Below are 15,826 nucleotides of genomic sequence, written 5' to 3' on the forward strand. Positions count from 1 at the left end.
GTGGCTTCTGGTTGACACAGGAGTTACACAAATAGTGTACTGCTGTGTTTACCGATCGCACAGTGGAGATCAGGAGACGACCAAGCTGTTCCAATATCTAAGTGAGACGTCTGATGAGATTCAGCATAGGTACCCAGCGGCGCAACTAGTCATTCTGGGGGACTTTAATGCACACCATCAAGAATGGTTGTTCCCATACCAGAAGACCGATCACGCTGGGAGAGAGACGCGTAAACTTGCGTTAACGCTAAGCTTATCCCAGCTTGTCAGTGGCGCCACTAGGATACCAGATGTTGAATCCCATACGGCTAATTGCTTGGACCTTCTGCTGACAACTGATCCGGACCGATACTCTGTGGTTGTGGAGGCCCCACTGGGTACTTCCGACCATTGTCTGGTGAAAACTGTATCCGTATACTCCCCACCCGATCAGGGCCCTAGTGGTATGAGACGGGTGTGGCGATACAAGTTAGCAGATTGGGACGAAATGCGCCATTTCTTTGCGTCATATCCCTGGCAGGCGTGCTTTACTTCAGGAGACTCGTCGAGCTGTGCTGATGCTGTAGTCGAGGTCTTGCGTTTGGGTATGGAGTATTACATTCCATACTCTGATGTACCCAATGGACCCCAAGCTCGTCCATGGTTTAACGCTAATTGTAGTTGTGCTGAAGCACGTAAACAGTCCGCGTACCAAGCTTGGGCAGATGCTCGACTACGCAAAACTCCGAGTACTCAGAACATGAAGAAAGCTTTTAATAAGGCCGCCAAGAAGTGCAAAAGCATGTTACGTAGGGCCAAGTTCGACCATGTGCGCCGCATAGGAGCCAAGCTTGCCTCTTATCCAGCAGGCAGCAAATCCTTTTGGTCCCTGGCCAAAGCGGTCGAATCGAACTTTTGTCGCCCATCTTTGCCACCTCTGCTGAGGCCGGATGGTTCGCTGGCTCATACTGCGGAAGAGAAGGCGAATCTCTTTGCCTCACTCTTTGCAGAAAATTCGCGTCTAGATGCCGCAGGGACCCTACCACCTACTTTACCTCAGGCTGGCTGCACTATGGCGCCAGTTCGCATGCGCCAAAAAGAGGTACTTAGAACTCTGCGAAATCTAGACGTGAATAAAGCTAGCGGGCCAGATGGAATTCCAGCAATAGTCCTGCGTAACTGTGCACCTGAGTTGTCTCCTGTTCTCACACGCCTGTACCGCCTCTCACTTGAGACTGGTGTAGTTCCCAGGTCGTGGAAGCTTGCAAACGTGCAACCTGTACCAAAAAAGGGAAGCAGAGCTGACCCTGTCAACTATAGACCTATCTCAGTCACTTCCATACTCTGCAAGACTATGGAACGTGTACTCAACAACCGTCTCCTATCGTACCTTGAAGACAACGATCTCCTCAGTGATCGCCAGTACGGATTCCGACGAGGGCGATCTACTGGGGATCTTCTTGTGTATGCCTGTCACATATGGAGCGAGGCTATAGAAAAGCAAGGCGAAGCACTTGCAGTGTCTTTGGACATTTCTAAAGCCTTTGACAGGGTCTGGCACGCAAGCCTTTTAAGCAAGCTTCCCTCTTATGGGCTTCCCACTGACCTTTGCAATTGGATCTCGGATTTCTTGAGCGAACGTTCGATTCGAGTGGTCTTAGAAGGCTACTCTTCCGAACATATGGCGATAGATGCCGGAGTTCCTCAGGGTTCCGTACTGTCTGCAACTCTCTTTCTGCTGCATATCAATGATATGTTAATTCCAGGTACCTTTGCGTATGCTGATGACAGCACAGTTGTAGATAGGTACTTGACCAATGCAAGGGTCAGTGGAGAGGAAATCCAGTCTTGTCGAGAGTCCATGGTTAGCCGTTTAGATTTGACACTCCAGGCAGTCTCCGATTGGGGCAATGCCAATCTTGTCAAATTTAACGCTACCAAAACGCAGGCGTGTCTATTCTCCACAAAACGGAGTCCCTTTGAGCTGACTCCGACTTTTCGTGATATATCCATACCGATAGCCGATTGTCTCCAGCTACTTGGAATGGACCTGTCGTCCAATTTGAACTTCGGCAGATACATTGAATCCACGGCCAAAAATGCAGCAAGGAAGCTTGGGATCCTTTCCAGGGTGAGGCGGTACTTTACACCGGGACAGTTGCTCCAGCTGTACCAAGCACAAGTCCGATCGTGCATGGAGTACTGCTGCCACCTTTGGGATGGCTCTGCGACATATCAACTGGCCACTTTGGATTCAATTGACAACCGTGCCAAGAGGCTTATAGGTGACTCGGAATTAGTGGAGGCGAAGCTGCAGAGCCTTGAACACCGCCGTAAAGTTGCCTGCTTATCGGTATTTTACAGGATATATCACGGAGAGTGTGCGATGGAATTACATGATTTAATTCCGCCTTCCCCTTTCCATCACCGGGGGACTAGGCGTAGGCTTGGGTTCCACCCCTATGTTGTGGATATTCCAAAGATTCGCACGAAGCGTTACGCTTCCACATTTATATGGCGAACGGCTATGGAGTGGAATTCCCTGCCTGCAGACTTGTTCCCTGAACGTTATAACTTGGACCTTTTCAAGGCGAGAGTGAATAGGCATTATTTAGGTGTGCATGCTCCATCGTCGACCTCATCTTCACCTTCCAGGAGGGATGGGGGAGAAAAACCCCGCATTTTTTTTTTAAAAAAAAAAAAAAAAAAAAAAAAAAAAAAAAACCATTTTTCTAACCCCTGCGATCATAAACACTAGAGCATATGATGCAATTGCAGGACATCTCCCATGAGCGGCATGGTCTTGATAGCCTTGTATCAAATCTAGTTTTGCATTGTAATGCAGATTTTTCTTTATTGACATTTCATCCCACATCAACACATATTCGTTATCAGATCTCTTCTCATTTTGTATACTTTTCTGTTTAAATATTTGTCTATTTATACCGACATCCATCTTAAATTTATTCAATAAACATTGTAATGTACTGGGTGCAGGTAGGCAAATCATCCTCCTTAGCAGTCTGTAACATGTTGGTGAGCGCTTGTATAGTCTCAAAGCTATAATTTTCGAGTCGGTATCCCATCTCCGGGCCTTTGCATCTTTTTTATAATTTTTTATTTCTCCTTGTAAAAATAATGCCATTGTGGGTGAAATTTTGGCATTCAAAATTCTATTAAAGGACTCATTATTTACAATTTCTTTCATGAAAGATTTGTTTTTCATGTTTTTAATTATTTTTTGTAATCTATAGACTTTTTTCAAACTATTTTTATACTTCTTCAAAACTTTCGTCCTTTTATTGTTTTGGTTTTCTTGATTTACTTCAACTTCACTCTCTTTGTTGTCATTTTGAATGTGTGCGTTATTTTGTGTTCTGGCTATTGCCTGGTCAACATTCATCACGTTTAAATTTTCCAATAGAGGTTTGGATGGACCTGATCTAGGTTCCACAGTATTTGTTGCTCCATCCAGAACTTCAATAATCTGAAAAATGCATCAAGTTAAAAATCGTTATGTAACTTTATATCAAACTAGCTTCAAAATTGGAATACACATTGGGTTCGTAAAATATTACTAATTTAAAAACACCTTGACCATTATTATTTGTGGTGATAATTTACTAACCTTATCACATTCTTCATCTGGAAATGCAGATTTAACAATTTTTTTACCCACAATATCAATAAAATATTTCTTATTGAAATGTTTCGTGCACAACATTCTGTGTTCAGAGTACAGCTTGGTCTGGAACTCTGGTGAATACCATGGGCCTTGTGGAAAACAATACTTAGCCCACAATTCACATCTGAAATTGAGAACAGTGTCATGTAATTTCCGCAAAATAACCGGCATCCGGTGCGACCTTACTTGAACATTTTAATCACATTCTATAGTACTTACTTAAGGCTATTTGTTCTTCCAGGCTTCGGGAAGCGGTGCAAAATAGTGTTACTAAATAGTAACACTATTACTATATCTCTAGGAGAAACGTCACATTTTAAACACTTCCTTGCGTTTTCTTTCATATTGTAAGAAAGAAAAGAGTCACTATCTCAATAATGGAGTCCTGTCTCACAGTTCACAACACTGGGCTCACCGAAACACAAACGGAGGAGCAAGAAGCTCAACTCAACGTTACGCGACGGGAAACCGAGAATAAGTTTATAAAATAGAGAATTTACAATACAAACAACAACGTTTTTTTTTTTTTTAATTTATTAAGGCTTTGGCAAAGCCATCAGCCTAAACATGAAGTTTAATTATGTTTCTGTAAATATGGCCGCCACAAAGAGGATAGGCAATTTGAGGCGGCGTGCTTGGATTGACTCGGGATTCCTTAAAACGGGCCGCTACGGGTATTCTAGTTCGAGATTCGTATAATTTCGCGTTTTAATCTGCGATTAAGGCACAATAGCACTATCCTATTCCACTTTAAACTAGATTTCACAAAATAATTGAAAGTCAAAATAAAAACGTAACTTTTCCCTCCAAAAGGTCCAGAGCGAATCTTCTAAACAACAACGTGCGCAAGCGACGACGGCCATTTTGTGGAAAAAAAATAGGGATGCACATAACGATTTAATTTTTATGAAAATCGATTCATGTGTATACGACATAGCTATTTTTTGTATCGATTCATGCTATTTTTAAGCAAATCGATTCAACATTAAGGCGAATCGAAACGTCTGAATTGTATTTATAATTTAAACAAAATAGTATCTTTCCGAACCACTATATAGTAAGTCTAATCCGATTTTATATTGATCTTCGAGAAAAGTAGTTTGACAACATCCAAGTGTACAATGAATAACGACTATATTACTTAAGCTGTATTATAGACAAGAACATTCACAGAAAGTATACGTTGCAAAGAAGACACTATTAATAGCAATAGGTTCATAATCTACTATGATGACAATAGTGTTTTCTTTTATTTTATTTTTTTCAAAGAGTGTTAATACCGTAGTACCGTGGATTGACGCGATAGTCTATACCTATCTATTGGGAATAACCTGCAGGCAAATAATATTGAATGTTGACCAATGATATTTATCTATAGTTTTTTTAATTAATGGAAAGCTCCTGGTGAAGTTGCTATTAGTTGTACAAGATATTTCGTTTAGCTTTGATCTCGCTCGTTATAGCGTAAAGAGTTTTTGTTTTTTTTAGGATTGCGCTTGACCATGGTCTTTGACAATTGACGTAGTGGTAAGTGTAGATGTGTTTACTATAAAATATCAGTTGGCAGTTTTCAGTTTAATAAATAAGCAATTTATTTATGTATTATCAAAAGGTATATCAACAGCAAAATAATATGTATTAATACATTCATACAACTTATTCGGTAACATTCTGGTTAGTTTTTATTAATTTACATATTATGTAATGATGAATTTTTTAAATAGATATTGTCGTCTTGTTGTTCGTTTCCATTCTGACATTATATTCCATTTTAATATAATTACATAAATATCTAATTAATTCATTTTGAGTTTGGTGTGTCTATAATACTTAATCCATGATTTATGATTTGATTATGTTTTGCCTCGTTTTTACGCGCGTCACTCGATACTTGAGGAAACGAGATGGAAATTGTTAAACATGTGGTATTTTACTAATTATCACGCCATTACCAATAAAAGTAAAGTAAAGTTCTATCTCGTTCTCTATATAAGGTACGGGGTTACTAAATATCAGTATATATTATTATGATATATTATGTTCATATATTATTATGGTTCTATATGTTCTATACGAAATAATTAAAATATACGATCCAAACAATCGATTCAAAGTGTAAAATCGTACATCTCTAGTAAAAGTTCATCAGTGTTGCCAAATTGACCGATTATAATGATTAAACAGATCCTTCACGATAAATTTATAAAATATATCAAATAAATTACCTTGTACTTTATGGTAAATTTATAAAATATATTAAATTATCAAAAGAAATAACTTTTGTATTTGAAATGTAATAAAATAAAAAACATGTCATAATTTATGTAGGTGAGATTGAATATACTTTCTACCTAGTAACACTGTTCGCTATCTCGCTTCGATTTTCATTCGCTATCTCGTTTTGATATTGCCCCATGTAGGTATTCCCAGCGGCTCAGCCAATGTCGGCAGGGCCTGGTCACCGGTGTGAAGAAAACGAAATCAGCTATTACTAAAGAAAGCCGAGCTGTTTGTACTTCCACGTCACATCTTGCCAGTCGTCATAATAATTACTACTTATTTCAACTTTCTCTCTTTTATTTGTTCGGTGTATGCTAATAGTGGTCTTCTTCGCTTTCTCTTTTATTTTATTCTCATTATATTTTATAGAAATTTGACTTTCAAAAATTCGGTGATCCAAAACCGTAATATTTAAAACCGTAATTTTAAAAATAACATTCTGGCAACAATTTTAATTCTGTAAAATTAGCTCTGAAATTTTTCTTTTTTCTTTCTTTTTCTGACGAGTTGTCGACGTTTTGGTGGAAGTCCGCCTTTTTATCCGATTTAATCGGGTTGAAATTAATTTAATTCATTAAGTTAAGGTCGAAATATCCTACCACAATGCCGCCTAAGTTCGATCCTAACGAAGTTAAAATCGGTGAGCATTAAAACAGTGCACTATAAAAGTTTTCGTTAATGTTACTTTTTTCTACTTGTGCTTAAACTTTTACAGTTTATTTAAGATGTGTGGGAGGAGAAGTCGGTGCCACTGCATCTTTGGCTCCCAAGATCGGTCCCTTGGGTCTCGTGAGTATACAATGAAAGTATTCTTCGCTTCCAAATTCTAACCTATAATCTCAGCGTGGCAGTCCAGAATACAGAGGGGTGTTGCATCTCTCGATGTTGTAAACTGCGAGATAATGTTTGTTTTGTAATTTTTACAAGAAAAGACAGTATCATGTTTATGTAAGCGTATCGTGGATTACAAATGAATCGACGATTGTCTTGTACAAAACGGTGATTGATGATTGATTGATGATCCTGGGGGGTGCCTCCCTACCAGGCGCGTCCTTCCGGGTGGCGGATGGAAGGAACCCGCGACTTAGGATGTATTTCCCTGTCGCGGCTACTCCGAATGTCTAAGCCTATGGTCTTTTTGAACCTCGTTGCTAAATTGAAGGTTATGAAAAGACTACAGGGTAAATAAGGAGTCGCGGACCAGGCCATGTGACTGCCACGCTTTTACAGGTAACAAAGATATATTTGTGAGTATGTGTATATTTTTTGATGTAAGTACTAATTGAAAATCGCAGGACCTAAAATGGAACTGCGCATCGAAACTTTAAAGTTTATAGGCTATTTAGAGTAAGAATGCCCTAAATTTGTTTCCTACATTGTATTATTTACTCGCAAAAAATTATTTGTTCACAAAAAGGTTTAGGAGTCGATACTACTTCAGTTCAAATTTTAATTTTCCCGTACTAGTATGGTTCATTTTGCTTGGATCCAGCTGCTGGGACACTGGCTTTATTTCAGAATTTATGTTTTTTACCAATTAAAAAAAGGCATTTGAAAAATGTATATTGTATACCATATGTCTCCTATTTAGTAGAGTTGAACTAAAAAAAACATCATTAGTATAATATGTCATGTGCCTATTGTATACTTCGGTTTTCTAGTAAAATTTTGAGGTAAGTTTGTGTTTTTTTCTATCATGAAAATTTTTAGGAATCATTTTTTCACATGGTATAGTCATCACTGATGACTAAAAATAAAAAAAATAAAAAAATATAATAAATTTGAGGACATACACTGATGAGACACTGATGCTCATCAGTGTATGTCCTCAAATTTATTATTTTTTTTTTTCGAAAGTGATTGGTTCAACACTTTCACTGTTATGCGGAATCAACCAAAGCCATTTGAGGTTGTATCGACTCTTAAAAGGTTACATGACATTAAATAATTTTTTAATGAATGAATATTGTTTTGTAATATCAAAGGAAAGATTATGAAATTAATCTGGAAATACCTCAATTTATAATAAATTTAGGCCTGTTGGTGACAATCTAATTATTCTCGAATTAAATAACATGATTTCTTTCCTGCAACAGTCTCCTAAAAAGGTGGGAGATGACATTGCCAAAGCAACTGGAGACTGGAAGGGCCTGAAAATAACAGTCAAGCTAATTGTACAAAACAGGCAAGCCCAGATTTCTGTTGTGCCTTCTGCTGCTGCCCTAATAATCAGAGCCCTAAAGGAGCCTCCTCGTGACCGCAAGAAGCAAAAAAATAGTAAGTAAACTTCAATAATTATTTATATTTCTAGTTCGTCAAAATAACACTGGTTATGTATTGCTAAATCCTGGAGAATAAATTTTATCCCTTTACAAACTAACTAACAGTAATATATATCGAGTTCTTAGGTTTTCGTGATTGTTACACATGGAAATGAAACTATTTTTCCAGATTTAAATCCCGTATATTTGTTTTTTCAACCAAACCGACGTTTCGAGCCCTTTACAAGTCAACCGTGATCATGGCCTATAAAGGGCCCGAAACGTCGGTTTGTTTGGAAAAACAGATATACGCGATTTAAATCCGGGAAAATAGTTTCATTTCCTATAGCACTAATATATTTTCACTGAACTTTCATTCAAATCAGTTGATGGCTAAGCATCTATCGGTACCAGAGGATATTCCCTTGGTTCATGGCTTTATACCCCACACCTCCCTGACTATCGTAGTTAGCATTAGGTGATGTCTTCCAGGCCTCTATTATAGACATTTACAGTAATAGCACTTCACATCTTATGCTGTAGTTTGTGTTAGACTCGTTCTGCTAATGAGCTTACAATCTGTGGAGAATGTTACGTTTTCAAATTTGGATTAAGATTGTTTTACTCTGGCAGTAGTAATGACAAGAGGGACAATATTATTTACAGTTACAAATATCTACTTTTTGAAGAATAGATTAAAAAATAGCCCCAGTTGACATTTGATATTGCAATATCAATTAGTGTTTATCCTATTTGAATGAATAAATAATTAATAAAATAATGTACTTACTAATACTTGAGAAACTGTGCCATGGACACACACATAGATAACCACAAATCTGCCCTGATAAGCCGAAAAGCGCTATCTCAATCGGAGTAAGTTTTGAGAAAATCGACTTTTTGTAAATTGCATTTTATGTAATTGTATTGTATTTAAAAATACTTCTTAGTGGTTTTTTAAATGTTTTAAGTTAGATAGCGCTATTTCTATTATACCATTAGATGCGAAATTTTTATAGCTATTGAATGGCATAAAAAAAACTAAAAAGGCGTAACTCAGAGATAGCGCCTTTCGGCTTAGCAGGGCAGAAATTGCACCCCAATTCACGACACGAGATAAAGGACATTTTGAAAGGACAAAGGATATTTGTATGGCCTATATTTAGGCCATACAAATATTTCTTCTTGCCATCAGCTCATTATAATTTACAATAATAATTTGTTGAGACTACTAGACTGTACGTTACAGATACTGTAGTTTAATTACACCACATCTACCACATAATATATAAAAATATTAATAAATATCTTTATCTCAATTTCCAGTTAAACACAGTGGCAACATAACCCTCGAAGATGTGATCGGCATTGCCAAGGTTATGAGGCCCCGCTCGATGGCGCGAGAACTATCTGGGTCAGTAAAGGAAATCCTTGGCACTGCACAGTCAGTCGGCTGCACAGTTGAGGGCAGGCCCCCACATGACCTAATTGTGGACATCAACAATGGTGCACTCACTATTGATGAATAAACTATGAGAACTTCGTAAATTTGTATCTGTTTAAATCCTTAGAACTAATTTATTCATCATCATACGTCGGCACGACTCTTCGTTAATACTGACTGGCTAAAAAGTTGTTAAAAATCCAAATACAAAGACACGACAACATCACACAGAAAAATTCGTGAGGTCCAGTGGTTCGTTCGTGGCTTAGTTGGTATAGCGTCTGTATAGACGTCGAATCCGGCCGAATCGAAGGAATTTTTTCTGAGTGTTCAACCTTTGTATTAATAATTATAACAATCTAGTGGAGTAATTTCACATAAAAAATAATTTAATTCAATTGAATAAAAATTTAAAACCTGGCTATTTTATAGTTGAAATGTCTTTTGTTTGATAAATTGTAATTAGAACCGAACCGTTAAAATATCCTTTTACACGTTAAAATAGTATCTCCGTTTTCTTATTCACACGCTATTATTCTAGTGCTACTAAAGGTACTTCTAGATTAGCTCGATTTTTACCGATCGTTATTGTCGCTGTCGTGTGTTTTGATGTTCAATAGGTTAAGGTCTATCAGCTAACAGATTGCTCGATTTTTATCGAGCGCTACAGTGGCCTTAGCAATGAACAAATATCAGGGTATGGCCCGTTTCAAGAAACCCCTTAGTCCATTTTTTAGTTTCTGGATATTGTACACTTTTTGCCTTTGAAAAAATAATACCAAATGTTTGAAAAGAAACGGTGGTGGATCACAGGAAGTGATTTTAAACGGGACTTAAGGATTTTATTTACTTTTTTCTTGACTTAACGATTTAAACTTTTTTTCTGGAGTTAAAGATAAAATGCTCTACAGTCTGATTAATCATGATTATTGATGAGAAATTCTATGAGTAAAATGTTAATGTTATGTATTGAGATACAAAAGAAAGCCTTCAGGTTAATCATAATTTTAAGTATGTACGTACTTGCAAAAAGAAATCCATAAGTTAGATAGCATAAACTAAAGAAAGAAAAAAAAGATGGACTAAGGGATTTTCTTGGACTTAGGTTGATCTGGACGTAAACTCATTGGACTTGGGAATTTATATTATTTTTAAACAGAAACTAGTTTGAAACAAAGCGGTCAGACTAAAACATAGACAAAGTTGAGTTTTCTACAAATCGTGACTGACTATACTATATAATAATAATAATATACTACTGATAATAGTGCATAAAATCCCTAAACGGACTCGGGGTTTCTTGAACTGGGCCATTCATTAGTAGAAACCTACGCCTAAATTTCAATTATTGCGCAGTATCTGTCGATCGACAAAAATGCGCTATCGATCGTCTGTTGTACATATTTACTCGATTTTACCTGATTATGTGTTGAATGTCTGTTGCTTACACATGTACTCGTTTGGTTTGATCACAAGAGTTGAAAGTCAAAAATCGAGCAAATATGTAAGCAACTTTATCCTGTACGCTAATTTGAGGGTGTAGCAGACCTTAATTAAAGAATATAGCTAATTAAAGAATAAGAGTGGCTAACTTAATTAAAGAATAAGAGTGGTTACACACGGCGACTTAGCAGCGATGCAATCGTGCGTTTGTATCGATGCAGTTGCGCGTTTGCATCATCGCTTAAAATCGCGCGTGTGTGTAGACGATTAGGTAGCTACTGCATTGCTGCTAAAAGTCGCTCTTAATTAAGGACGAAACACAAAAGTGCGATGCGATGTCGCATTGCAGAAATCTACGAGCTCGCACTACGCATCGCAAGAATTTCCGAATTGCTCCGCATCGCGCATTCCTGCTATGGTAATCTTTGTATTTTTTTTCCTATATTTGCTTATCAATAACAGCAGTGCAACACTCTTTTAAGGATCTCTGTCGCTGCCTGGTTTAAAAAATACGTTTAGTGCCGTTGACGATCGTCGAAGTAATGATCACCCGAACCGTGGCAGTGAGACGCTTTGCAGCACGAAATCACATCGCAGCAATTCGGGACGCAGTTTTCTGTACTGCGAATTCGCATCGCGCCGATTCGCAGTTTTGTGTTTTGACCCTTAGCGTGCGTTCAAATTAGCCGCTGTTAGACATGCTGCAGCCGTGCGACTGTCTTTTTATACTTAGAGGATGGAAAAAAAATCGTTTCCATAATCAACGCTTTCATACAATTTCTAGAAGTAGCTGCACGTCACGCTCGTTTGCAGTCACGGTTAGGTGTATGTTCATGTTAATTTTTCAAATTAACCACGATGGTTGAAAATCGAATTGACGAAATTACAGAGAGTGTAAAACAACACCCCGTAATATGGGATAGCAGTTCCGCTAGTTATTCCAATCGACTAGATAAAAAAAAAGGCATGGGAAAATTTATGTTTAAAATTTACTGACAATTTTGAAACAAACTACAATTGAAAAAAGTCGAGAAAAAGCGAATTTTTGTAACGCTTCCACTCCATCCGCAATATGTTTAAATTGATCCTTATTCACATTTGACTTTCATTGTTTCACATGTAGAATACATCTGCATTAAAAGAGCTGGAATCAATTTTACCGAAAAACGTCCTGTTTGACGTAGAAGCGAATTTTTGTAACGCTTCTTCTCTAACCGCAATACAAATTGAGCCGTAATTAGCGATATTTTTAGCAAGATACGCTAATAAAAATCACCGAAAATGTCGTGTCCGTCAGGATGGCTGGACCAAACGAGATGTACAGATCAAACTGTGCCCTTTTTTTTCCTGGTTCCTATTTTTTACTATTTAGTATATATTGACATATTTTCTATCTTAGCGCTAATGGAAATGTTAAAGAAATAAAGTGGTCAGCCATTCTGACGTCATGTTGGCTGACCACTTTATTTCTTTAAATTTCTGCATTTCGAAAATATGTTAATCAAGGTACTAAATAGTAGAAAATATGTAGTAAATAATGAACACAGTTTGATTTGTATATCTCGTTTGGTCCAGCTATCCTGACGGACACAAAATATCGCACGGGCGAACATTCAAGCCATTGCCTAGTGCATCATAGAACTATTTTAGTCGTTCAAAAAAATGCCGTATAATAACTGTTATAAGTTATTATTAATTTGTTCATAAATGTCATCGGCATTTTTCATTACCAATATATAACATTTTGAAAAAAGTCTTCGCGTTACCCACGTAACTTCTACGTAACTAACTCTTCAATTCGTAAGAAACAGATTTGAAAACTAAGCTCAATCGGGCATTAGATGTGAAAAATGTGGCTGCTCGGCGGGTTTACACAACTTTTTAAGTTATTAAACACGCTGCATCTCAGTCACGCGTGGCAATTCCATCCTGTAACCATGGCATACACTCTAAAATAATTTTCTACATGAATTTTTGTTCAAAATTTGATAATAAAATTCAATTGAACTTTATGGCGCCCGATTGAGATCCATTTCAAATTTTTATAGTTTGTTTCATGTTCGTCTAAAATTAATTGAAATGGGAAATACGATGATATTTTGAAATAAACAAATTTATTCATATTGTTTAACTGTTTTTTTTGCGACTTCCATAATTAATGTCATGTCAGATACCTACATCTATGTATCTGTAACTATAAAAAGAGAAACTGGAACTTTACACCTTCAAAATGTAAATATATTGGGCATCGCTTCACGTTTCTTGCGGCCGTTTCATCCCATTCCAAGGCGCCTTTCTTACTTTAGCACAACAGATAATTGATTCATATGAATAGAAATCGTGATATGGCGCCGGTCGCGTTTCTGTCCCAAGTGACTATCGATATCGGTAGCGAATCTAGAGAGCTTCATACAATAATCTATTGTGCGCGTGCAATTAGCTATTTTGTATGGAAGCACCTGTATGTATAAAACTCGAAACTGACGAGGTATGTATTACATGTAGAGCAATCACCATATAAGCACTACATATTTACATGCTTCTTAATAGAAATTGCCAATATTAAAGATTATGACATTTCAGAAATTGCACCGGTGTGTAATCTTCATAACAGAAAGACCAAAAGTAACAAAAAATACTATGTGTATCGATATAACTAGTATGGGTATCTAAAAGTATCTTACTCTGCATTACCAATATAACAATATTGTAACCTCCAGTGTCACCATTTTCGAAATGGTAGCTTTCTTGGCAAGTTTTAAGTGAATAATAATTGCCTTATTCCAGGTTATAAATTTAATAATTTATATATTATTAATTTAATTTATAGTTTGATGTAGAAATATTTTGTGGTAAACTTTTGCTTGTTACGGTACTTTTTTATGATTATACCTGACATCCTTATTCCCACCAAAAGCAGAAATGTCAAAATGGCGTCAATGTATGAACAATGTTGCAATTTCGTCGGGAATTCCCCAAATTACGGGGAATTAACAACACAAAAGCTTGAAACATACAAAGAACAGGTGCGGGCCGGGACCGCGGCGGGTCTAATTCCGTATATTTATATGCGCCTGCGCTCGGTGTGTTGTCGTCCATATAAATACACGGAATTAGACACGCCGCAGTTCCGACCTGACCCGCACCCTCTTTAGTTAGCAAGTCACATAAATGTTTGACATAACGTCGCCTTAGGCGCTCCCTCACCGCAAACATTCACCTATAATGTAATTTTCAAGATTCGTTTTCGAGCGTTACATTACAAACTGCCTCTCTCCCCGACGAGTATTCTCCTGTAATGTAACATTAAAAATTCGTTTTTTAGCATTACAATACAATAATGCCTCCTTCACCGACGAGCATACGCTTGTAATGTAACATTAAAGATTCGATTAGGGTGTGTGACCAGAGATGTGCGAGATAGCAAGACGTGCGTGCGAGTGCCTCCAAATGCGTGCAAGTACCTCCGAGTGCGTGCAAGTGCCTTTGATCGCCCGCGCGTGCCCGCAAGAGCCAGGAGTGTCCGCAAGAGCCCGCGAGTGACTTTGAGTGCCAAACATTTATTGCGTTTACTACATTGTCAGCACCACATTTTTATCTTCGTCCTGAAATATTACATAGAAATCACATACAAGGTATTCACTCTAAGACGACGGTAAATGGAATTATTTGGTAGGATTTGAAACACTTTATCCTGCATTGCATAATTACTACTATTACCAGTCGGTGTGTGTTGAGCGCGTGATCGTTCCTAAACGGGCCGGATTCTGGTATGAAGAAAAACGAAAATAGCCATTGCCAAACAAAGACGAGTAGAATTTCACACTACAACTTGCCACTCGTCAAGTTTAAATATTAAATTAAATAGGTAATGAAACTATTTTTCGGGATTTAAATCGCGTATATTTGTTTTTTCAAACAAACCGACGTTTCGGGCCCTTTACAGGTCCCATGGTCACTGTTGACAAGTCAACCGTGACCATGAAACTGTGTAACAATCACGAAAACCTAAGAACTCGATATATTAAATTAAATTCTAAACTTAATTTAGCTCGTTCGGGCCATATCCCATGAAACAGTTTCTCCTACCTGATGGGTGGACAACTTCTCCCAAATGCTCTATTCGTAACAAGAGAGCCTCTCTCTTGTTACGAATAGAGACGACGTGGTATACGTCCTCACGTATACCACGTCGTTGTGGGGTGTGTTCGGAGCGAGGCTAAGAGTTTTCAGCGGGCATTAAATTTAACTTGCCAATACGTGGTTATGTGTAACAACATACTGGCCAACCCTACTTCGAAAGCAATGTGTAAAATGTAGATAGGTAATTAATAACTTATCAGTATTTATGTGTTGATTTGTATGTAGTGCATTAGAGTGGTGCTTATTCCTATGGGGGTGGCATATTCTATTAAGAATAAACCCTATAATAAATAGAGAAAAAAACTTAACTCGATGACATCGTGAGGAATATGAACTTTGCTCTCTCCGAATTTGGGGATTTTAACCTTGATTTTTGGGGATTTGGAATAATGACCACTGGCAACGCTGCGCTGCGCACGACTCTCACGCACTAAAAATTTCGTAATTTGTGAATCTCACGGAGCGGAATCTAACCAATCAGAGGCAGTGATCATGCACTGACACTGAATCATTAAAAAAAAAGTCTTTCTTTTTCTAGCGAGCTGTTGACGTTTTGGTTGTGGTTCGCCTTTTATCCGATTTAATTGGGTT

At 37.6% G+C, this 15,826-nt stretch overlaps 1 protein-coding gene across 1 annotated transcript; it reads left to right on the plus strand.

The window, feature by feature from the left end:
- The first annotated feature begins 6,438 nt into the window (after positions 1–6,438).
- LOC113230680 (60S ribosomal protein L12-like) lies at positions 6,439–9,881 on the plus strand. The gene is made up of 4 exons (XM_026464717.1): positions 6,439–6,584; positions 6,660–6,733; positions 8,041–8,221; positions 9,532–9,881. The coding sequence occupies exons 1-4, from the start codon at positions 6,548–6,550 to the stop codon at positions 9,732–9,734; spliced, it is 495 nt and encodes a 164-aa protein (XP_026320502.1). The 5' UTR covers positions 6,439–6,547; the 3' UTR covers positions 9,735–9,881.
- Positions 9,882–15,826: the final 5,945 nt, after the last annotated feature.

This window comes from Hyposmocoma kahamanoa, unplaced genomic scaffold, assembly GCF_003589595.1.
Source record: "Hyposmocoma kahamanoa isolate Upper Pololo Valley unplaced genomic scaffold, ASM358959v1 64, whole genome shotgun sequence".
Taxonomy (NCBI): Eukaryota; Metazoa; Arthropoda; class Insecta; order Lepidoptera; family Cosmopterigidae; genus Hyposmocoma; species Hyposmocoma kahamanoa.